The sequence below is a fragment of the Podarcis vaucheri genome, assembly GCF_965113315.1.
Source record: "Podarcis vaucheri genome assembly, chromosome: 6".
In the NCBI taxonomy this organism is placed as follows: Eukaryota; Metazoa; Chordata; class Lepidosauria; order Squamata; family Lacertidae; genus Podarcis; species Podarcis vaucheri.
Genome location: NC_138764.1, coordinates 106,825,877 through 106,851,167, shown reverse-complemented (window position 1 = coordinate 106,851,167; position 25,291 = coordinate 106,825,877). Strand labels below are relative to the sequence as shown.

The window sequence follows — 25,291 nt, the reverse complement described above, 5'->3', positions numbered from 1 at the left end:
ACACACAGACAGACAGACACAGACAGACACAGACACACACACACACACAGACACAGACACAGACACATACTGTATATATATATATAATTGTTATTAAGTTTTCTGTTTTACAATTTTAAATACTTGTTTAAACATCCTAACAATATCAATGACTTCCCTTTTTCTCATTTTGCATACCACAAATCCCTGCATATTTTACATAAACCAAACTGTTCAGTATTCCATTATTCCATCCATCAAAACTTGTTTACACTGTTGAATTTATCTTAATGCTGCCAATGTTTTCAAGTGCACACCATTCCCCCCCCCATGTATTCAACAAACATTTTCCAATCTGCTTTAAACTTATGTCCTTCTTGCTCTCTTATTCTATATTCATTTTAGTGTTTTGTTGGAAGCCAACCAGAGTGGCTGGTTTGGACCTCAAGGACCGCCTCTCCCCGTGTGAACTGACCCGGACCCTGTGATCACAACCGAAGGCCCTTCTTCATGTGCCTCCTCCATGAGATGTCCAGAGGGTGGCAAAACAAGAAAGGGCCTTTTCTGTGGTGGCTCCCTGCTTGTGCAATGCTCTCCCAGGGACTCCTTCCTGGTGCCTTCATTACATCTCTTTAGGTGCCAGGAAAAAACATTCCTCTTCTCTCAGGCCTTTGGCGGATTAAACAATCAATGGCCTTTTAAACTGGGGGCAGGGTATTGTTTTTGTTTGTTACTATTTTATGCATTTTGTCTTTTTATATTGTAAACTGCCCTTTGATCCTTGAATAGGAGGAGAGGGAGAAGTTTTGGTTCTCATTTTCCCCATCTTCAGTTCTCCACATTTCCTACAGCAATCTGAGAAATTAATCCTTATAACCAGCATTTCACCTCCTCCTATACAAATGTGCATGCTGTTTAGCCTAATGTGCATTTTTTTGCAAAACCATCACCCCTAATTTAATGTATTTTTGCATGTTATAGGGGTTATTGTTTGTTACTAAATTATGTTTTCTTGTGATGTTTATATTGTAAATCGCCTTGCCTTGTGATCCTTGAATGAAGGGCAGTAAAGAAGATAATGATAACGATAACAACAATGACGACAACAACAACATTGCATTTTGACACACACTTTATCCTGTTATTTGCATATTTGTATACATGACTTGGCTGGAAAATTGCATTGCAAAATTCAGAGAAGTGAGTATTTCAAAGGATGGCAATGTTCCAGCTCTTGCATTGCTTTGGAAAGTGTGGATTTGGTAGGTTTTGGGTGAAAAAGAAACAGAGAAGGAAATGAAAACCAGAGTGTGGTCAGAGCTGGCTAGGGGCTGTGGGTGGTGCTTTCTTGAAAGTTTCAGGGAAGCACGGATGAGTCGCGGGGGGGGGGGGCTTCCTCTGCCTCAGCCTCTGTGCCTTGCGAACAGCTTCTTAATTTGGGAGGCCAAGGAAGGAACAAGGAAATCAGCTGGCCTGGGCTTGCCAGGGTTAGCCAGCAGGGAAGCCTGGCTCTACAAAAAGCTTTGGGAACTGATGAGGAGCTCAACTGGCAAAGGAAGAAAGGGAAGGGAGGAAATAGATGGAAGATGAGCACAGATGAGTAGCCTGCAGCTGTTGGGATCATGTCAGGGAAGCAAAAGGGTCAGAGAGGGCAGGGAGCAGGGGTTGGTGAGGCTTACTGAAATATACTCGGAGTCGAAAGTGGATTTCATGCTCTTTATTCAGCTCATAGTGGTGAGGAGGAATGGAAGTTCCCCCAGAATGTCTGCCTTATATACATTATTTACACAATGGGCCCCACATGATTGGCTAATTCCGGGATTCACCTGTAGGCCAATCAGGTTGCGGATTCACTTCCGCCTGGAGCTGGATTGGGTGGCTCCTGCGTACCAATCAGACTGCTGCATTCTGGACCCTATTGTTCTAGGACCAATCAGACTGCTGCATTCTGGACCCTATTGTTCTAGGACCAATCAGGCTGCTGCATTTTGGATCCTATTGTTCTAGGACCAATCAGACTGCTGCATTTTGGATCCTATTCAACTCAGTACGTAACACCTACCATGCCTGGGCCGGTTCACTGCTGTGGAGCCCCCTCCATGGGCTGGATCACGGGCGCACGTGAGAGCGCCCGCCTGTGATTTCTGGCATCTATGTCTACACAGATGTGATTTCCAACACCGCGAAAGCGAGTCCCCGTGCTGTGCTGCACCGGTTTAGCGCAGCGCTCGGGGACTCACCAAGCGGGCGGCTCGGTTGGTGGGTGGCTCATGGGCCGGTTAAATGATGCCCGTGGACCAGCTGTGGCCCATGGGCCTTAGGTTGCTGACCCCTGGCATGGAGGCTGGCAAGGCAGAGGATGGGGGTGGGGGTGGCCTGGTCCCAGGTGGGGCAGCTCAGCTCCTCAAGGGAGAAGCGGATGCAGAAGTTTTGCATAAGAAGCATGACTGCTTGGTCTTCTTTACTATTATTAATCCTGATATCTCCTGTAGTTCTTCCTTTTCTTGCTTGGTCGTATTTTTGACTGTCATGTTGGTTTTATTCTTGTTTAACTTGAAGCTGGATACTTCCCCAAATTCTAATATTCTTTCAGTTATCTGCAGTATGCTGTCTTTGGGGTTTTCAACAGTCAGAATCAGGTCATCCGCAAATGCTTTGATCTTATATTCTCTTTTCCCTAATGAGATACCAAGTATTTAGGAATTTGGCTCATCAATAATAATAGTAATCTATTCAAAGATAATTACTGTACATAAAAACTTGTTGGCAGAATGGCAGGTGGTTAAAATGAACGTGTTGCCGAAACTGATGTATCTATTCCAAATGATACCGACAGTTGGAGGAATGGGAAGTCTTAGATTATGGCAAAAAGAGATATCCAAATTCATATTGTGGTATAAAAATAATTATTCATAAAGGAAACAGTTTATAAGTAAATAAGGAGGCTAGATACAGGATAAAGGAAGTATTTTAATTCGTTGTTTGTATTGTTGTATGTTATGCTCACTGTATGTTATGTTCACGTTTAATGAGGGTGGGTTGCGTATTGGGGGGTGGGGGGTTTATGTTATGTTGTAAATAAAATTCCAATAAAAATTATTTAAATTAAGAAGCATGACTGCAATTCATACTGAATAAGGAATGGGTCCTGTGGATCAAACCTAACAGTGGAAAAATTAAATTACTGGTTAAGAATACAGTGGTACCTTGGGTTACATACGCTTCAGGTTACAGGCTCCGCTAACCCAGAAATAGTGCTTCAGGTTAAGAACTTTGCTTCAGGATGAACACAGAAGTCGTGCTCCAGTGGTGTGGCAGCAGCAAGAGGCCCCGTTAGCTAAAGTGGTGCTTCAGGTTAAGAACAGTTTCAGGTTAAGTACAGACTTCTGGAACGAATTAAGTACTTAACCCGAGGTACCACTGTATGGGAATCCAAGAAAGAGAGGAACTAGAAAGCTAGGAGAATGAATGGGGACATATTTCCGCTGTCTTTCTTTCCAGGTGGTTGGAAAACTGTGTTAACGGAGAAATCCGAGGTATCCCTTGGTCAAAAAAACAAGGACACCAGCCAGGAAGACCAGAGCAAAACAGCAGCCAGTAGCCTTGGTCATGACAGGACTCCCACCTGCCACCAGGTGAAACAAAATGGAAGCCCAGAACAAAAGAAGACCCCAACTTTTATTAGTTACTAATCCCCCAAGCTGCACCCCTAGAACTACATCATTGACACATCACAGAAAGGAGGGGTTGAGGGAGGAGTTGCGGTGGTACCCTGAGTGTCTTGTCACCTGTCCGGTTCCTCCTTTTCCCCTCCCCATGAATACTTTCCAGGTGACAGAGGGGAGTTTGCAGTTTCCTGCCCCCAGAGGGAAGATCTGATCATTGTCCTTTGTTCCAGTCCGTGCTGAATCCACTCCCATATGCAAGTTCTTTGTGATCTTGATGGTCTTCTGTCTAGGACCATCAGGGTTGGCATAGCAACTGGGCAGGGCTCCTGTGGATGTGCTGGGATGCTCAAGGGATTATGGCTGCCCTGTATCAAACCATCAGTGTGACGCAGCTAAAAAAGCCAATGCAATTCTGGGCTGCATCAATAGGAGTATAGCATCTAGATCAAGGGAAGTAATAATGCCACTGTATTCTGCTCTGGTCAGACCTCACCTGGAGTACTATGTCCAGTTCTGGGCACCACAGTTCAAGAAGGGCACTGACAAACTGGAACGTGTCCAGAGGAGGGCAACCAAAATGGTCAAAGGCCTGGAAACGATGCCCTATGAGGAACGGCTAAGGGAGCTGGGCATGTTTAGCCTGGAGAAGAGGAGGTTAAGGGGTGATATGATAGCCATGTTCAAATATAGAAAAGGATGTCACATAGAGGAGGGAGAAAGGTTGTTTTCTGCTGCTCCAGAGAAGCGGACACAGAGCAATGGATCCAAACTACAAGAAAGAAGATTCCACCTAAACATTAGGAAGAACTTCCTGACAGTAAGAGCTGTTCGACAGTGGGATTTGCTGCCAAGGAGTGTGGTGGAGTCTCCTCCTTTGGAGGTCTTTAAGCAGAGGCTTGACAACCATATGTCAGGAGTGCTCTGATGGTGTTTCCTGCTTGGCAGGGGGTTGGACTCCATGGCCCTTGTGGTCTCTTCCAACTCTATGATTCTATGATTCTATCTCCCTTTGATAGTCCTTCCTTCATGGAGTAAAATAAAAGTGGACCGGTGCAGATTCAATGTATGGTTGATTTTCTATGAATTTATAACAGAAGCGTAGTGTATGTTGTGTGTGTGTGGAGTTTGTACAAACTGAATGATGGGGGGGGGGTGTTCCTGCGACAACTGTACTCTGGGCATTCATCAGCCGTTCCTCACTCAGGTTTTCAGAGCTTTGTGCAAAGCCTGCCACTCCTCAAGACTTTTGTCAGTGGTGACTTAAGAAGAAGGGATGCAGGGAATCCTTATCAATTTTGCAGATGACACCGAACTTGGAGGGATCTCAGGAGAAAATATTCAAAATGATGTTCTTCGAATGGAAAACAAAGCAAAGAAACCCTCGCAAAATGAAATTCAACACAGACAAATGCAAATTTCCACTTGCAGGCATAAATAGATAAACAATTTGTAGGAGGAAGATTCCTGAATTGTCAGAAGTAAATGCGGAAAGTATCTCAGGATTGTCATCAACCATAAACTGAGCATGAGTCAGCTGTGTGATGCAGCTGCAGGAAAGGCTAACATGATTTTATGCTGCAGAACCAGATTTTCCAAGTCGTAAAAATAATAGTTCCACTTTATTCTAAACCAGGCAGATGTCATTTGCAGTTCTGGGGACCGCACTTGACGCTGGATACAGACCAGTTGGAATGGGATGAGAGGAGATCAGTGAAATTGAAGGACAGCAAGTTCATTTATTTGTTTATTACTGCTGCTCCTCCTCCTAATTTTATTATTTATTCCCTGCCCATCTGGCTGAGTCTCTCCAGCCACTCTGGGCGGCTTCCAGAATCTATCTATCTATCTATCTATCTATCTATCTATCTATCTATCTATCTATCTCTATCTATCTATCTATCTATCTATCTATCTATCTATCTATCTATATGTCAAACATTAAAAACGTCTCAATATTATTATTAAAATTTGTACAGTGGTACCTCGGGTTACATTCACTTCAGGTTACATATGCTTCAGGTTACAGACTCCGTTAACCCAGAAATAGTACCTCGGGTTATGAACTTTGCTGCAGGATGAGAACAGAAATCATGCTCTGGCGGTGCAGCAGCAGTGGGAGGCCCCATTAGTTAAAGTGGTGCTTCAGGTTAAGAACGGACCTCCAGAACGAATTAAGTACTTAACCTGAGGTACCACTGTATACCACTCTTCATCCAGAGGACTCAGGGTGGCTCACAGCATAAAAATACAAGATAAGGAACACAAAATGCATAATAAAAACAAGAACAAAACAAACCAGTAAACCTCCACCTTTCAGCAGAAGTGTACAAAAGTGTGAATAAAAACTAATTCACACAAAACATGTGGACACCATTTGAGGCAACAAACACAAGAAGAGGAAAGGCAAATTTAAGCCCCTAAAACTAAGAGGAAGAATTGAGCAAACCAAACCTGGGCAAAGAGGAAAGTCTTCACCTGTTGCCAAATAACTTTCCGACACCGGCCAACTGTCGGATTCAGGATGCTCAGAACCAAGAGACGGCTGCTCACCATTTGCCGTCAGGCTCAGAAGAGAACAGGCAGTGAATGTCGATCTTCCAAGGAAGGCAGAAGATGAAAAACTTTGGCTGTACTCACCAAAATGCCAGGAGCTGAGTTCTGCCCTAACTGCGGCCTCAGGGCCATCTTCCAGGGCTGCCCCACGTAGAATGCATTCCAGTAATCCAACTGGTGGCTGGGAGGTTAGTAGACCATGGGAATCTCGTACTCCCAGCAGGGTCACCCAAGGCAATAAGGTCAAAGGGAAGGAGCTAGACAAAGAATTTGAAATATACTTGGAGTCGAGAGTGGATTTCATGTTCTTTATTCAGCTCATAGTGGTGAGGAGGAATGGAAGTTCCCCCAGAATGTCTGCTTTATATGCATTATTTACACAATGGGCCCCACGTGATTGGCTAATTCTGGGATTCCCCTGTAGGCAAATCAGGCTGCGAATTCACTTCCACCTGGAGCTGGATTGGGTGGCTCCTGTGGACCAATCAGACTGCTGCATTCTGGATCCTATTATTCTAGGACCAATCAGACTGCTGCATTTTGGATCCTATTCAACTAGTACATAACAGAATTGTTGGTGCTTCTCAGTGAGAGACGGCCCTTTCCTGGCACTGGTCCAGAATGCAAAGCACAGCATAGCACAGCGTTCACTCCTGCGGACTTTCAAGCAAGCAGCAGAGTTTAGCAGAAGCTGAGACTGAGGATATGTTGCGTCTGGGTTTAGCGATTTATTTACAGGATCGAAATAAAGAACAGAACAGTCATGGCATGTCTATTCTTCTCCCAGAGAGAACAACAACAGAACAGAACCAAGAACAAAGAAGAGGGAAGTGGCACACAGTTCCTTCCCTTCCCACGCTTCCAAAGAATGGAATGTCACACACACTCTGCAGCACGGGAGAGAATGAAACTCCTGACCAGAATGATCCATGAAGTCCTCAGCGGCAGAACAGGTGGATGATGACAAGCGGTATGTTACAATGGCTGCAGCAGAGGTCGTCGTGATCCTCGCGCCATCGGAATAGAGCCTTACTGTGCATTGGTCAGCGTGCACTGATCTACACACATAAAACAAATTCACATACAGGCATCTTCCAGAAACCCATCCCAAACCCCAAAAGTCCCGTGGTGATCAGCAAATGGTAACAGGCAGGATGGTGAAATCTGGAAGCCCCTAGTCATGAACCAGCACGTGGGCGGTGGATACAGATTCAGTCGTTCTGACTCAAGCAAAGAGACAGTTGAGCCGCTCGGCAGCTGTATCCATGACTGAGCAGCCCTTTTTAGGATCCACTCTGCTCATCCCAAAAAGGGGAAGGGGCTAGAAAAGGTGCCCTAAACATAGTCTGCCTCCCTTTTCCCCTAACTGGATTACCGCGCCCAGTGGGGTCACCACCCAGCGGTTGTAAAGGACAATTGAACTTTGGAACATGGAATATACGGACTTTGTCAGGTAACACAGACAGTGAACGTCCTGAACGCAAAACTGCCATCATTGCAAGAGAGCTGTGACCTTTTAACGTCAATATTGCAGCGCTTCAAGAGACTCGAAGAGCAGGCGAGGGACAACTGAAGGAAGAAAACGAGGCTACACATTCTTCTGGAAAGCTCTATCTGAACAAGAACATTGAATACATGGGGTAGGCTTCACTATCAAAAACGATCTTGTGACGCTCCTGTCGGAATTCCCTACAGGCGTTAATGAGCAACTCTCAGCCCTTCGAATAAAGCTCACCAAAAACCAACAGGCTACTATTATAAGGGCTTATTCACCAACACTGGATGCTGATGAAGACATTAAAGTAAAATTTTACTCTCAGCTAGATATTGTCCTATTAGAGATGCCTAAGGAAGATAAAATTATCCTCCTGGGTGATTTTAATGCAAGAGTTGGCTGAGATTTCGATCTGTGGCCTGGGAGTATTGGGAAAGAAGGAACTGGTAATGGCAACCAGAACGGAATCTTACTTTTGATGATATGTGCAGCGCACAACCTTGTTATTACCAACACACTCATTTGACAAAAATAAAATAAAATAATTAAAACATCTTGGTGGCACCCTCGGACAAACCACTGACACCTCTTAGATCATGGATCATGTAATTGTCTAAGCTGAAGATCAACATGATGTGCTCCTTACCAGAGCTCTGACAAGCACTGACAACTGCTGGACAGATCACGCTCCATGATGGCTATCAAGATTATACCTCAACACAGGCTTCAAGGAAGGAAGCCAAGGCGCAAAATGAACACTCAAGCCCTTCAAGATCCCATTAAGTGGGATTGCTTCCAAACGACTCTTAAGGACCATCTGCTTTCAGAATTCCCTGATAGCATTGAGAAACACTGGACCAAGCTAAAAACATCCATTATTGCAGCCTGTGAACAAACTATTGGATACCAAACCAAGAAACAACAAGACTGGTTTGACGAGAATGACAGTGAGATTGGATGCATGATTGACGAGAAAAGGAAGGCCTTTCAGATCTGGCAAAGAGATAGAAACTGTGCTACTAAGGAAAAAAACCTATGCCAACGCTAAAGCTGAGGTTCAAAGAACAACCAGAGAACTAAACAACATCTGGTGGATAATAAAAAAGCTCAAGAGATCCTGCACTTAGCTGATGCTCATGATGCACAGAGGTTATTGAAATCCACAAAGATCATTTATGGGCCAGTAAATCATGGCACATGCTCCCTATGCTCATCAGATGGTACCACACTTCTAAAAGATAAAGAAGCTATTGCACTGCACTGGAAATAACATTATCAACATCTCCTTAACCGCAGCTCCCTTATAGCTGCTGCGGTCCTCTCACAAATTCCACAAAAACAAATTAGAGATGACCTTGCAGTATCTCCAAATCTGGGAGAGTTGTGTACACCTATTAACTAATTGAAAAACAACAAAGCCAGCGGACCTGATGGGATACCTGCTGAAAACTTCAAAGTGGGTGGAATTGAATTTACACAACAACTTCACAAACTCATCGAAAAAATCTGGGAGAGAGAGGAGATCCCAGCAGACTTTAGGGATGCCAAAATTATCAATCTCTTTAAAAAAGGTGACACAACTGATTGCGGAAACTATTGAGGCATCTCTCTATTAGCTGCGGCTGGCAAAATTCTTGCAAGGATCTTTGTAAACCGTCTCCTAACAATATCTGAGGTGACCCTTCCTGAATCCCAAAATAGTTTTCAGCCTTCTAGGGGGGTAGTGGACATGATTTTCACCGCTTGACAGCTTCAGGAAAAATGCAGAGAGCAAAACCAACCCCTGTATATGGGGTTTATCGACCTGCCTAAGGCTTTCAGCACTGTAAATCATAATGCCCTGTGGACTGTCCTTCTGAAAATTGGCTGCCTAGATAAATTTGTGAACATCATTTGACTCCTCCATGATAATATGACAGCAACAATCGCAGATAACAGTGGCTCTCAAAGTGAACCATTCACAGTGGGATCAGGTGTTAAACAGGGTTGTGTTATTGCCCCAAGTCTATTCATTATTTTCATTGCCATGATCCTACACTTTGTCGAAGGGAAATTCCCCACCGGAGTAGAAATCATATATCAAACAGATGGCAAGCTCTTTAATCTGAGCAGGCTGAAAGCAAAGAGTAAGGTTACCGTAACTTCTGTCATAGAGCTTCAGTATGCTGATGACAACGTCGTGTGTGCACACTCAGAGGATGATCTCCAAACCATCCTAAATATCTTTGCAGAAGCTTAGGAAAAGCTTGGCTTATCACTCAACATCCCAAAAACCAAAGTTGGCTGCACCAACAAGTACAAAATATCCCCTCTGCAGGGCCACAAATCCAACTCAATGGTGTAACGCTGGAAAATGTCAATCACTTCTCCTAGCTGGGCAGTTGTCTTTCCACAAGGGCCAACATTGATACCGAAATCCAGCATCTTCTGAGCTCTGCGAATGAGGCTTTCTCCCAACTGAAGGGCAGAGTGTTTGAGGACCAGGACATTTGCAGGGAAACCTGCAAACAAAATGCTTGTTTACAAAGCTGTTGTACTACCAGCCTCACTGTGTACTTGTGAAACATGGACCACTTATAAACGCCATCTCCAACTCCTCGAAAGATTCCATCAACATGTCTCTGAAATTTTTTACATGTCACTTGGGAAGACAGGCGAGCAATGTACTGGAAGAAGCAAAGATCACCAGTGTGGAAGCAATGATTCTTCAACATCAACTTTGCTGGACTGGTCATGTTGTGCGGATGCCTGATGATCATTTTTCAAAGCAACTACAGTACTCTATCCCGAGCTTAAAAATGGAAAGCGTAATGCTGGTGGTCAACAAAAGAGGTTTAAAGACTGTCTCAAGGCAAATTTTTAAAAATGTAGTATAAACACCAACAATTAGGAAACACTGGCCTGTGAGTGCTCTAATTGGAGAACAGCTTTTACCAAAGGTGTGGTGGGCTTTGAAGACACTCAAACTCAGGACGCAAGGGAGAAACATGCTGAGAGGAAGGCACGCTTGGCAAACCATCACCATGATCAACTCCCACCCAGAAACCTACGTCCCCACTGTGGAAGGACGTGTGGATCCAGAATTGGCCTCCACAGTCACTTACGGACTCACTGTTAAGACCGTGTTCATGGAAGACAATCTTACTCGGCTACGAGGGATCACCAAAGAAGAAGACCATGGATCACGTATGATATTTTATCATGTTTTTAATATTCTGTTGGGAGCCGCCCAGAGCGTCCGGGGAAACCCAGCTAGATGGGCAGGGTATAAATAATAAACAAATTATTATTATTGTTGTTGTTGTTATGGCATGGCCAGGCTAGCAAAAATGCATGCAAACATGTCTACTGTGCAGCTGGAGCAGGAAGAACCACAGCTTTCTTGAGGAAAAGGGGGATTAGACTGTAATAGATCAAGTCAATAATTAAAGGATTATAGAACTGTGCAGATGGTTCAGGCCTTGTAGGCCACCTAGGGCAGGCTCTGGCTCAACGGAGAATATTTACTTACACAATGTATACACCATCCTTCAAAGTAATTACACGGCAGTTTTCATCACAATAGCTAGAAAGAGCAACGCAACCTGACTCCTTCATCTGCCCCAGATGCAACAATGCATGTTGGTCTCTACAGCCCCAAAGGCCCAGTTCTCCATAGCCCTCCAAGACAGATGGATGCCAACGACAACATCTAAAAACACAACAGAAATAAATCAAACAGGGTATAATCCTAATAAACGGGATCCAAGTTTGCTAAATTGGAGAGAAGTACAACTAGGACCAAACTGGGGGAGGCAGTGGAAGACAGGAGTGCCTGGCGTGCTCTGGTCCAGGGGGTCACGAAGAGGCGGACACGACTGAACGACAACAACACAACTAAGAGATCCGAAAAAGACCAGATGGTCCTCAAATGTCTCCCTCCAGGAAGGGAGGGAGGAAGGAGAGAGCGCCCACCCCCAGGAAATGAGTTGACCTGCTCTTGCTATTAAGACGTCTCTCTGAAGATGCTCAGGTGTACTACCTGAAAGGTAACAATGCAGAAATGCAACCTGGCTTCTAGCACTGCACTGACCAGTCCTGCAACATTATCAAGAAACGTATAATTCTGGAGATAGATGAGTTTGCACTCCGAGTGTGGGTGACTCAGCTTGCATCACAAGAGCGAAGATATCCGCAGCACATGTTACCAGCCAGTGCACCTCGGTGGTGCAGGATGCGGTTGAATCCAGGAATGTAGGAATGCAGAGCAAGGGCATGAGACTCTTAACCTCAGGGCTTGACGGTTCAAGCTCCAGGCTGGGCAAAAGATTCCTAAATTTCAGGGGTTTGGACTCGCTGATCCTGGTGGACTTTCCCCCAGGAGGCAGGGATGACCACCAACTCTGTTCTGTCTTCACAGTTGGGGTCAGCAAGGCTTCTGAATCCCAGGTGCTGGAAACCACAGAAGGGGAAAGTTGCTCCTGGGCTCGGATTCTGCTTATTGGTTTCCCTTTGGGGCTTTTGTCTGACCACTGTGAGAACAGGATCCCAGGCTAGATGGGCCCCTGGCCTGATCTTACACTCTTGTGTTCTGGGACTGGTGACGCAAGGCAGATAACTGAAACAAAATAAAAAAATTCCTTCCAGTAGCACCTTAGAGGCCAACTCAGTTTGTTATTGGTATGAGCTTTCGTGTGCATGCACACTTCTTCAGAGACACTTTGCATGCACACTTCTTCAGATATGAAAGCTCATACCAATAACAAACTTAGTTGGTCTCTAAGGTGCTACTGGAAGGAAATTTTTAATTTTGTTTCGACTACGGCGGACCAACACGGCTACCTACCTGCATACAGATAACTGAAGGCAGCCTCCATATTTGCTGGCAAGGGGAAAGGAGGCAGAAACCCTCTTTTTCATGGAATCATAGCATTGGCGAGATGGAAGGGACTTCAAAGGATTCCCCTACAAATCAGGAATCACACTGGTGGCCTGGATGCAGAAGTAGCATGATTTCTGGAGGCCCCAGAGCAAAACAGAGCTGTCTTCCTCCAGAATTTGGCAGGATCAGCTGTTGATATTCAGGCGGAGCCGTGGGACGCAGCTATGATGCCCTGGGGCGCTGGCTGATTTCTGCTCTTCCCGTTGGCACCTTGCGCTTCTCGTGCTCCTGCTGGCTGCGTAGGTGGCGCAGGCAGTCCCAAGCAGCTTATTAGAGAATGGAATTGGTCTGTCTAACGGGAGGCTCTTGCAAGTCACCTTGCAAGCTGGTTACGTCACTCGCCAAACTGCCCCGCCCCAGCAATTGCTTATATCCCGGTATGGCTAAATCCCGGGCACTTAGAGCTGTCTCTCAGCACCACCACCATGAAGCCAGGTGGCCTCTTGCTCCTTCTGGGGTCCTCGGTCCTCTGGACTGCCCTGCTGGCTGCACCGCACACAGGTGAGTAGAGGCAGCTGCTGTCCTGGCAGGTCCTGGGATGCAAAGGCGAGGCACCTGCCAGGTGAGGGGAGGAGTGGTTCTATTTCCCTGGGGGAAATCAAGGAATGGTTTTGCAATGACGAAAAGGACTAGACGTGCAATTCTGGTCCTTGCATGGAAAAGGCTGACTTGCCAGTACTCCCCCCGCTCTCTGAGATGGAGCCATGTGCCTTTACTTTGGCAGGCACAAATCCAACAGGGAATGCTCTCCTAGCATGCAGGGGGGGGGAAACTTCACCTGCAGAACTCCTGCACGCCATCAAGCTGCTTTTTTCCTGAAAAAGGGGGGCAGTGGTGAGGGAGCAATGGAGACATTCATTTTTCACAGTGGCGTAGCGTGGGGGTGCCAGGGGTGCCGGCCGCACCGGGCGCAACATTTGGGGGGGCGCGTTTGGCCGGCCCCCCTCGAGGAAGCGGGAACCTCTCCAAGGCGCAGCGCGCCGTCGGTGGAGGAAAAGAGCCGCGCAGCAGCAGCAGCAAAGCCGGGAGGAGGAGGAGGTGGAGCGAGCCTGCTAATTGCTTGCTGGGAATTAAGCGGAAGGCTGCTCCGAAGCCTGGCGGTGGGGCGGAGAGACCTTCTCCCCGCGCCAGCCTTCGGATGGCTGTCCTGAAGACTTTTGGTGGGAGCAGTGGCGTAGCGTGGGGAGTGCAGGGGGGGCCTGCCGCACCTGGCGCAACATCTGGGGGGGCGCGGAAGAGACTCGAGTGCTAAAATCCACGGGTTAGGGGGCGCAACTTACTTGCCTTGCCCCGGGTGCTGAGAACCCACGCTACGCCACTGATTTTTCACATTTCTCTTTTTCACAAGCTGAAATGCAGCCATCCCTCAAAACGCAATCAAATCTCCTGCCAAGGAATTTGTGCGAAAATGCCCATATTGGTGAAAAAAATACAGAAACGTACACCATCAGAGGGAAATTGCTTGTGGAGATTAGGACCAGAGGCATACCTGGGGGCTGGCGAAATCGGTCCCTGTTGGGGGGACAGGCCTGAGGGACCCTGGCAATGATCACCCCAGAAATCTGTCTTCGCTGTGAGTTTAGATGAGAGCTGGGAGCTGAATAGTAGGAGAAAAGGCAAGGCAGGAGAAGGGTAGACTGCCCTGAGACTTATGGGTATAAGGTGGCATACACAGTTTAACAACAACAACAGATGGCTGGAGACTATGGAGTGTGTGCTGTATATGGTGAGGTCTAATGTGGGAGAAATTTTCCACCCTCTTGCATGACAACACAAAGGTGTGCAATTCTTCTGCCCTTTTTCTTCATCTCGCCCTCACTCCAGACACTTCAAGTACTTGGGATGCGTAAAAGGTAGTAATTTCTAATTTAGCTATTGTTGTAAAGTGGTTTTTTTTCCATGGGGGAAGGATGCTGATATGGCAGGGCCCCCCTGATACGCCTCTCTTTAGGACTGCACAATTGCACACAAAAGGTTTACATGGGGAGAAAAGCATTTTTAAAAAGGGGGACAATTTTTTAATGCAGATCTTTACGCGACTGATGTTCACTCAGAGTAGACCCATTGAAATTAGCATCCACGACTCACTTAGGTTCATTTCAGTGGGTCTACTCTGAATAAAAGTTAGTTGAACACAAGCTTGAAACACAAAATTTGGATTGTGATTTGATATGTTAAATGGATGTTTTTATTGGAAAATTAATAAACGCTCTAACAAAAAAAAAAAAAAAAAAGAAACACAAAATTTGCAAACTGACACAGGGGTGCATGTTGAGCCCGCTTTTATATACGCTCTATACAGCTAACTGTGCCCCCGATTACCCCAGTAATAAGATCATTAAGTCTGCAGATGATACAACGGTGGTTGGTTTAATCACGGCTGGAGAGGGGGAGGCAGCCTATAGGAAGGAAGTTGAGCAGTTGGGGGAGTGGTGCAGGAAAAACAACTTACTCCTTAACTTAAAGAAAACAAAAGAGATTATTGTGGACTTTAGGAAATGTAAATTGAATATTCAGCCACTCATTATTGAGGGGAAGTGTGTGGAACAGGTCTCGGTGTTTCAATTTCTGGGAATGGAGTTGAGAGACGACCTAACCTGGGAAGAAAACTGCAAAGACCTGATGAAGAGAGCACAGCAGAGGTCATATTTTCTGAGAATCCTCCGGAAAAACAATCTCTCAAAGGACCTGTTGATGGCATTTTACCATTGTACTGTGGAGAGTGTATTAACTTATGGTCTATGTGTGTGATTTGGGAACAGCACAGCCAGGGAAAAAACAATGCTGTCCAGGGTGGTAAAGACTGCGGAGAGAATAATTGGGCGCACTCTTCCCACCTTGGATCAAATCTATGTTTCCAGGTGCCATAAGAAAGCTGCAGAGATAGCGCAGGATAGTGCGCACCCTGGAAATGATCTCTTTCAGCTTCTGCCTTCTGGAAGAAGGTCCAGGGTTAGAAAGACTAGGACTAGCTGCCTGAGAAACAGTTCTACACAAATGCAATTCTGGTTTTAAATGCAGTATAAGGAGTCTCTATAGGAGTATATTGTATTTAAAAATGGGGTATCAGAGTTTTCAGGAGATCAACCAGGTTGGGATAGCTGGGAAAGCAGGCTTGTCGGTTTTTGAATGTCGGATGTAGATTTTTTCAGTTTCGTTGTTCTGTATGGGACAATAACAATACAGTGGTACCTCGGGTTACATACGCTTCTGGTTGCATACGCTTCAGGTTACAGACTCCGCTAACCTAGAAATAGTGCTTCAGGTTAAGAACTTTGCTTCAGGATAAGAACAGAAATTGTGCTCCGAGGGCGCGGCAGCAGCAGCAGCAGGAGGCCCCATTAGCTAAAGTGGTGCTTCAGATTAAGAACAGTTTCAGGTTAAGTAAGGACCTCCGGGACGAATTAAGTACTTAACCCGAGGTACCACTGTAAAGATTATCGTATCGTAAGAAGTGGGTGGGTGGAACAAAATCAAGATTGAAAAGATGGGAACTGAGGACGGAAGCACCTTCAGGAACAGAACTTTAGCACAGGATCCAACCACCGCCAGGCAGAGGCTTGGCACTTTCAAAGGGAATTTGGCCTATTCATGGGACAGGGAGGCCTGGCGAGGAGGATGAGGGGGAAGCCTCCTTAGGGTGCTAGCAACACCCGACGCCTGACTGGTGTGTAACCTGTAAGTGGGTCTGACTATTCCCAGTTCTCTTTTTCTAGAAAAAAAGAAGTGCTGGAACTCACAATGGGCGCCTCCCTTGTTCTCTTATAATGGTAATGGCGCCCACCTGAGAGGTACTGGAACTGAGTTCCGGTTGGAAAAAAAGCCCTGGCTATTCTACCTGGCGGACGTGGGTGGGGCTGTGCGTTAAACCACAAAGCCTAGGACTTGCCGATCTGAAGGTCGACGGTACGAATCCCCACAAAGGGGTGAACTCCCATTGCTCGGTCCCTGCTCCTGCCCACCTAGCAGTTCGAAAGCATGTCAAAGCGCAAGTAGATCAATAGGTACCGCTCCAGCGGGAAGGTAAACGGCGTTTCCGTGCGCTGCTCTGGTTCGCCAGAAGCGGCTTCGTCATGCTGGCCACTTGACCCGGAAGCTGTACGCCACCTCCCTCGGCCAATAAAGCGAGATGAGCGCCGCAACCCCAGAGTCGGCCACGACTGGACCTAATGGTCAGGGGTCTCTTAACCTTTACTTATTCTACCTGGCAGGCAGGGCTGGCTCAAGACCTTTTGTCCTGCCCCCCCCCCCCCGTGGCTGCTCTGCACCATCTGAGCGCAGGGTCTCTTTGCCAAGTGGCAGCTCTTGACTAGCACAGGGTCCTGCGGGTGCAAGCGGTTTGGGGTTGCACCGAACAGCTTGTACAGGCCCTGGGGGGGGGGCTGAGGAGCTCCTTGTCCGTGGTTCTCCTTGCAGGCAGATAATAATAATAATAATAATAATAATAATAATAATAATAATAATAATAATAATAATAATAATAATAATTTATTATTTATGCCCTGCCCATCTGGCTGGGCTTCCCCAGCCACTCTGGGCAGCTTCCAACAGGAGATTAAAATACAATAACCTATTAAACATTAAAAGATTCCCTAAACAGGGCTGCCTTCAGGTGTCTTCTAAAAGTCAGGCAGTTGTTTTTCTCTTTGACATCTGGTGGGAGGGCATTCCACAGGGCGGGTGCCACCACCGAGAAGGCCCTCTGCCTGGTTCCCTGTAACTTGGCTTCTCGCAGGGAGGGAACCGCCAGAAGGCCCTCGGCGCTGGACCTCAGCGTCCGGGCAGAACGATGGAGGTGGAGACGCTCCTTCAGATACTGGACCGAGGCCGTTTAATAATAATAATAATAATAATAATAAACCATTATACTCTGCCCATCTGGCTGGGTTTCCCCAGACACTCTGGATGGCTCCCAACAGAATATTAAAAACACGAAAAAACATTAAACATTAAAAACCTCCTGATACAGGGCTGTTTTCAGATGTCTTCTAAAAGTCAGATAGTTGTTTATTTCCTTGACGTCTGATGGGAAGGCATTCCACAGGGTGGGCGCCACCACCGAGAAGGCCCTCTGCCTAGTTCCTTGTAACCTCGTAGGGAGGGAACCGCCGGAAGAGCCGCGGAGATGGACCCCGGTGTCCGGGCTGAACGATGAAGGTGGAGTCCCCCTCAGCTCTCCAGTTCTCCGATTCCATGGCCCTGCTGGGCACTTGTGTGCCAGTTATTGCAGGATGGCATGCTGCCAGCAGGCCTTCTGCTGCCAAGGGCTCCTCACGTTCCTCCGCCTCTTCCTCCCAGGCTTGATTCAACTCTGATGGTTATCAAGTTCAGGTGCTAGTTGCTCAATTAATTAGCATAATTGCAAATTGGAAATGACATGGAGTCTTGCTCACAGGCACTTCCTCTGCTCCACACAGCAGCCCACGTGAGCCTGGGAGAGGAGCTCAGGAAGTTGGGATGGGTGAGGGCAGGAAGCATTTTTGATGAACAGGACTATATGTTTATATCCTGCCTTTATGCACATAATTACAATGAAACAGTATTATTATTATTATTATTATTATTAAAAGATTTTGTTGATTTACAAAAGTGTGTGCAATGTCTACAATGAAACAGCCTGGCACCAGCCCTTTTCCAAAAAGCAGTCCGTTCCCAAAAGCCTGTTGGAATGAGAAGGTCTCCTTTACCTGCCGGTGGAAGGATGGTGAGGAGAGAGGCAGCCTGGCTTCTCCAGGGAGGGAGTCCCAGAATCTGGGAGCAGCTACTGCTGAGAAGGTCCCCTCCTGCACCCCCACCAAGGGGGACTGAGAGAAGGGTCTCTCCTGAAGACCTTAGATCCCTGGCAGGTTCACAGGGGAGAATAAGGTCTTTCAGATGGCTTGGACTTAAGCCAGGCAGGACTTTGTGAGCATTTAGGTTCACGCACGTGGCAATTTAAAAAATAAAAGTGCAGAATTAATGTTGATGATGATGATGATACTACTACTACCTGGTGGAGTACAGGGTCAGGTTGAAGGGGCTGGTTTTGACCTTTAAAGCCCTATGCAGCCTAGGACCCTTGTACCTACGGGACCGCCTCTCCTGGTATGCCCCTTAAGTTCCACAAATGACAACATCTTGGGGGTCCCAAGGTGGTTAGACTGGTCTCAACTAGGGCCAGGGCCTTTTCAGTACTGGCCCCGACGTGGTGGACCGCTCTGTTACAAGAGACCAGGGCCCTCCTGGACTTGACATCTTTCTGCAGGGCCTGCAAGACGGAGCTGTTCCGCCTGGCCTTTGGTTTGGACTCGGTCTGACCCTTATGTTTCCCTCCCCTTATGATTTTGATTTATGGGCTACTTTTAAAATGAGGATGCTTTTTAAAATTGCATTTTAACCTGTATTTTAAATTGGGTCCCCCCCATTATGTTTTTTACTGTAATTTTACTGATGTTAGCCACCCTGAGCCCGGCTCTGGCCGGAGAGGGCGGGGTATAAATAAAATTTATTTATTATTATTATTATTATTATTATTATTATTATTATTATTATTATTATTATTATATACCCCACACATCTGACTAGGTTTCGTCTGCCACTCTGGGCAGCTTCCAACAAATTATAAAACCATAACAGAACATTGAACATTAAAAACTTCCTTCTAGAGAAGGGACTGGGTTCTGGGGGGCCATAAAACCCAAAGGGCTTTGACTATATGCAATTTTGGCTTTAGGAATGATTCCCAGAATGTCACCCCGCCTGAATTGCAGGAGTTTGGTACAAGGAAGCAAATTCGGACTCCCTGGGAAGGTGGTGGCCCCTCCTTCCTGGGAGATTTTTAAGTCGAGGTTGGGTGGCCACCTGGCAGGGATGCTTTTGCTGAGCTCCCCATATTTCAGGGGGCTGGACTAGATGACCCTTGGGATCCCTTCCAGCTCTACAACTCTGTGTTCTACCTATATCCCACCTGAGCATTAACACCCCAACAGATCTTGCTTCTCCCTCAATCCCAGCCTTGGATCCCTGCCTGAATCAAACTTGAGTTGGATGCCAACCGCAGCAACTGGGTCCCAGATTCTCATCCCGCTGCCTCACACACAACTCACACCTGTTGTTCTTTGTCTACCTGCCAGGTGAGGAAGAGGGATGCCCCACGCCTTTGCCCTCTGGCACAAAGCGAACGTTGATCCTTAAGTGGAAAGCTTCGCCTATTATCTTAACAACCGCCCAGTTTAGCAATGGAGTCTTCCATCAGCTGAGACCCTTAGTGGCTACCGGGCCACCCAGAATCGGAAGGGACTCAGGCATCCTCCAGCCTCACCCACCAAACTCACATTGATATAAAAGAAAGGGACTGGGGGGAGAACCCTGGCTCACACCAGGGGCCTCCTGGAACAGAATATGTAGGCAGAGGCATGTTGCAACCGGGGCAGGCTTATTTTTTGCCGTCTCATAATGTTAAGCAACCCACGACCTATTCGGCTAACTGGGTCATTGTGACACGACAAACCCATCATTACTTCCAGTTCTTGAAACGCCTGGGATAATTGCCCCAGCTGCTTGGTCACCAGAAGCGGATTCTCACTCTGCCTGTTGAAACTCCCTTTCTGGACTTGGCAGCCCCGTAAAATCAGAACTAGCTCTGGCCGGCAGCCCCTGCAATTTGGTGGCTTCTGTGGTTGGGCTGCCTGGCACTGCCTGGACAGGAAGATGGAGCCAGCTGAGCTGCTATGGATCATGCCTGGTTCTTCTCCCACTCCCCCAGTTTATTTCCATGAATTAATAGGTGGCTCATTCTTCCTCTCCCCTCTTTTGAATTTTTATTATAAATGTATAGATGTAAGACTGCCATTGGGGATGCGGGTGGCGCTGTGGGTTAAACCACAGAGCCTAGACTTGCCGATCAGAAGGTCGCCGGTTCGAATCCCCACGACGGGGTGAGCTCCCGTTGCTCGGTCCCTGCTCTTGCCCACCTAGCAGTTCGAAAGCACGGCAAAGTGCAAGTAGATAAATAGGTAACGCTCTGGAGGGAAGGTCAACAGCGTTTCCATGCGCTGCTCTGGTTCACCAGAAGTGGCTTAGTCATGCTGGACACATGACCCAGAAGCTGTACGCCGGCTCCCTCGGCCAGTAAAGCGAGATGAATGCCGCAACCCCAGAGTCGGCCATGACTGGACCTAATGGTCAGGGGTCCTTTTACCTTTAAGACTGCCATTAACAATTCCCTGGTGTTGCTAAATTTCCATATCAGCCAAAGGACCAACATTTCAGCAAACATCCATTGACTTGTTGGGTACAATCAAGCTCCAGCCAATTGTTATGCTTCTTCTTCTTCTTCTTTGGCGATCCCTCATAGCTGAGTAAGATTGTCTTCCATTTACGCGGTCTTAACAGTGAGTCCATAAGTGACTGTGGAGGCCAATTCTGGATCCACACGTCCTTCCACAGTGGAGACATAGGTTTCCGGTGGGAGTTGATCATGGTGTGGATTTGCCAAGTGTGCCTTCCTCTTAGCACGTTTCCAAATGAAAAAAATGTTATACACGTTCCCCCTTGGTGAGGGACTTGTTTGTTGCATTGCTATATCCGGCCTTTTCCACCAAGGATCTCGGATGTGGCACACATGGTTTTCTCCCTCTCCTGATGGAATTCCCACCACAACCCTGCGAGGGAGATTTGGCCAAGAGGAGACAGTGCCTGGCTCCAGGTCACACCCGGTGGACTTCCTGGCTGAGGGGGGATTGGAGCCCTGGTCGGTCTCTCCCCCCCACCAGCGTCCCAGTCCGACCCTCTCTGCACTCTGCCACCACTGGCTGGCAATGGGACGTTGCTGCATTAGGCCGGGGGGGGGGCAGGGGGAGACGCAGGAAAGGAAAATATGGTGGCTCTTGGGCCCTTGGCAGCCGTCGAGGCAAGACCCACACCTAATGCCCACGTAATGGGAGGTTTCCAATTCTAATTACTATTCAGCAGGCCTTTTTCTAACTGAATAATTTGATTTACAAAATCATTCTTTCTCCCCAGCTTAAATAATTCAATAAGTTGGTGATACTGTAACCAAATCATCGTCTTTTTCTGTTACTTCTTCCTACTTCCTTAATCTAATCTCACCACCAACCTCTGTTAACAGATCTCTCTCTCTGTTTCCCATTCTTCTCTCGTGCTTCTTTTTCTCACTGGTATGGCTTCAAAAGCTGAAAGCCATCACAGTGTTTTCCTTTCCGGCAAGTTTTTATAGTTTCCCCACACTTGGTATAATTTCCCCCCTGATTTTTGAAACCTTTATATACTTCACATTTTTCATAACATAAGTAGATGCTTTGTATCTCATCTGCCTTGTTTTAATTAGTGTAAGCCGCCTTGAGCCCTGCTCTGGGGAAAAAGTGGAATATCAATGAATAATAATAATAATAATAATAATAATAACCGCAACCTCAGAAGGTCATGGAGGTTTTTATGCAGAGCTTGGGTGGCCATCTGTCAGGGATTCATTAGCTGTGCTTCCTGTTTTGCAGGGGGTTGGACTAGATGGCCCTTGGGAGTCCCTACAGTTCTATGATTCTTCGATTCCATGACTGTCTGTGCCTTGTATCCTCCTTTCTAGGTCCAGAGACGTCTGCAGCAGCAGCATCTCTTTCCCGTGGTGGTGATGCAGTGATGCGGCGCCAGGGGGGAGCCCCTTCTCAGGGGGAAAAAGCCTCTGGTCATCAGCTTCTGTGTCTGCTGATCAAGGATGCAGAGGTGTCTCTCAGCAACTGCTTGCCCAAGAAGCGGCCAGAGAGCCAGGAGGGCACCTCTGTGGGCAAAGGAAAGGTCTCCTCTCCAGAGGCACCCATCTCCAAGGAAGGCAGCACCCATCCCCTGAAGGAGCCAGGACCTCCCATTCTCTGTAAGAAGAAGAGACCCCAGGCTGAGAACAGAACAGAAGCCGTCTTTCCTTCCGCTGGAAAGACCCCAGTGGGACAGGAGGGGGTCTTTGGAGTTACCTCTGGAGAGAAACCAGCCTCCAGTGCCAAGCCAGATTCTAATATTCAGCATGGCAAACCCACGACTGCTGGCCAGCCGGTGGTGATAGGAAAGCCAGCTCCGGGTGCGAGGAACAAGACCCACTGCAGACCCCGCCCCAGGGAAAAGCCAGTAACGGACAAGAAGCCAGCTCCTCCTGTTGGGTCCATGGCCCATGTCAAGCCCACACCTGGAGAGCATCCATCTGGGCAGGTGAACCACACCAAGCCCACATCTGGAGAGCATCCATCTGGGCAGGTGGCCCATGTCAAGCCCACATCTGGAGAGCATCCTTCTGGGCATGTGGCCCATGTCAAGCCCACATCTGGAGAGCATCCTTCTGGGCAGGTGGACCACACCAAGCCCACATCTGGAGAGCATCCATCTGGGCAGGTGGCCCATGTCAAGCCCACATCTGGAGAGCATCCTTCTGGGCATGTGGCCCATGTCAAGCCCACATCTGGAGAGCATCCTTCTGGGCAGGTGGACCACACCAAGCCCACATCTGGAGAGCATCCATCTGGGCAGGTGGCCCATGTCAAGCCCACATCTGGAGAGCATCCTTCTGGGCATGTGGACCATGCTAAACCCACATCTGAAGAGCATCCTTCTGGGCAGGTGGACCACACCAAGCCCACATCTGGAGAGCATCCATCTGGGCAGGTGGCCCATGTCAAGCCCACATCTGGAGAGCATCCTTCTGGGCAGGTGGCCCATGTCAAGCCCACATCTGGAGAGCATCCTTCTGGGCAGGTGGACCACGCCAAGCCCACATCTGGAGAGCATCCATCTGGGCAGGTGGCCCATGTCAAGCCCACATCTGGAGAGCATCCTTCTGGGCAGGTGGACCACGCCAAGCCCACACCTGGAGAGCATCCTTCTGGGCATGTGGACCATGTCAAGCCCACATCTGGAGAGCATCCTTCTGGGCATGTGGACCATGCTAAACCCACATCTGGAGAGCATCCTTCTGGGCATGTGGACCATGCCAAGCCCACATCTGAAGAGCATCATTCTGGGCATGTGGACCACGCCAAGCCCACATCTGGAGAGCATCATTCTGGGCATGTGGACCACGCCAAGCCCACATCTGGTGACAAACCAGCATCCCATGAAAAGCCAGGGTCCAGTGTGAAACCTGCACCTGAGAGTAAGCCCAAGCCTGAGGACAAACCAGAGAAAGTTGATGACAAGGATGACAACGATGACGAAGACGACATTTTTGAAGATGAAGGGAATGAGGGTGGCAATTCCGATGCCAGCAATGCGGACAATGGTGGTGACGGAGATGCCTTTGACAAGGAACTGGATTACGGGTTAGACAGACCTGCCGACAACGCGTACGCCTACCACGACATGTGGAGCGACGAAGATGCTGAGGACCCAGACATTGGCTTGGAGGCGGAGGAGGCGAGTTGGCCTCATGAGTTTGGGTGGGACTTCAATAATGGGAAGCCTGCCTTTGATGCCTGGGGAGACAAGCCCATGAAAGACATTGGAAAACAAAAGCAAACAACTCCTCGCAGGGCTTGATTTGTAACACAGAACACAACTCCTTCATAATGTGATTGTAGGACAGCCAGAAAGTGTAATGTTCCTGCAGAGCTACTTCAGGACAGGAATCCTTCCCAAAATATAATTACAAACGAGGCTGTTACAAACTCTCTGAGATGTGTGAGATTGCTTTTGCCGGGTAATCTCATTTAGGTGAGGTCTAATTTGAGACAAGCAAACTATCGTCTCCTCATCAACACAAAGAAGCCTTGCTCTTTTCTGATCTTTCATATTTGTGAGAGTTGGAAATCTCTTTCCACAACAATATGTCGCGGAGAACAGTAGAAGAATAGCCAATGGTCTTGGTCTCATACCTTTTGAAAAGGTATCTATGCATATTCCACAAATAAAAAGAATAATTTTGATACTATACTACCCTGTGATGTTGAAATGCTTCTTTGATTGTCATTGAATCTCTCTGCCGCTCTTCCCATCCTCTCCTGCCACACCCTTTGAGAACCAGGCTCCAGTTGCCCCTTATCTTCTTCCCACTAAACCTCTTCCTGTTCAAAGAGGGTCCTTAAAGGACGTGAGATCCAAGACCAGAAAGAGCCTTTAAGAAAGCTGAGCTGCAGCTTTGTTTTTTGCCCAACAGCAGGGGATCTAGTTGCAGCGCCAGGGATTCCAAGGTACGATCTTCTGGGAAACTGACCAGCCCTGCTGATTCTTTGCGAGTAAACCTGAACAGCGAGTGTAGTGAGTTTGCTAGGAATAGCTCCCTTGTGGAGCCCCAAGGCTCAGCTGTCATTCTGTTTGGACCTTCTGCCTGGTTCCCCCCTCTTGTGACATTAGGGAGGAACTTGGAGAGAGTGCAGGCTGCCTTTACGCGCCGAGCAAACCCCAAAGATGTAGGTGGAGTGCTGGGGCACTGAATTGGGACCATAGAATCATAGTATTGTACAGTCGGAAGGAACCAATGCAGGAATCTCAACTGAAGCATCCATGACCGATGGCCATCCAACCTCTGCTTAGAAACCGATGGCCACTGTCAAACGGCCCTTACTGTCATAACGTTTTTAATAATAATAATAATAATAATAATAATAATAATAATAATTATTTATACCCTGCCCATCTGGCTGGGTTTCCCCAGCCACTCTGTGCGGCTTCCAACAACATGTTAAAATACAGTAGTCT

The 25,291-nt window shown here is 47.4% G+C and overlaps 1 protein-coding gene across 3 annotated transcripts; it reads left to right on the top strand.

Annotated features, from left to right (window-relative positions):
• The first annotated feature begins 13,030 nt into the window (after positions 1-13,030).
• On the top strand, positions 13,031-24,526 carry LOC309534687 (uncharacterized protein). 3 transcript variants are annotated; one of them, XM_082226998.1, is made up of 3 exons: positions 13,031-13,117; positions 22,200-22,813; positions 23,309-24,526. In XM_082226998.1, the coding sequence occupies exons 1-3, from the start codon at positions 13,042-13,044 to the stop codon at positions 24,131-24,133; spliced, it is 1,515 nt and encodes a 504-aa protein (XP_082083124.1). In that variant the 5' UTR covers positions 13,031-13,041; the 3' UTR covers positions 24,134-24,526. The 3 variants fall into 3 exon arrangements, with proteins under 3 accessions (XP_082083124.1, XP_082083123.1, XP_082083122.1); XM_082226997.1 differs by having other exon boundaries at positions 22,200-22,858; positions 22,949-24,526; XM_082226996.1 differs by having other exon boundaries at positions 22,200-24,526.
• Positions 24,527-25,291: the final 765 nt, after the last annotated feature.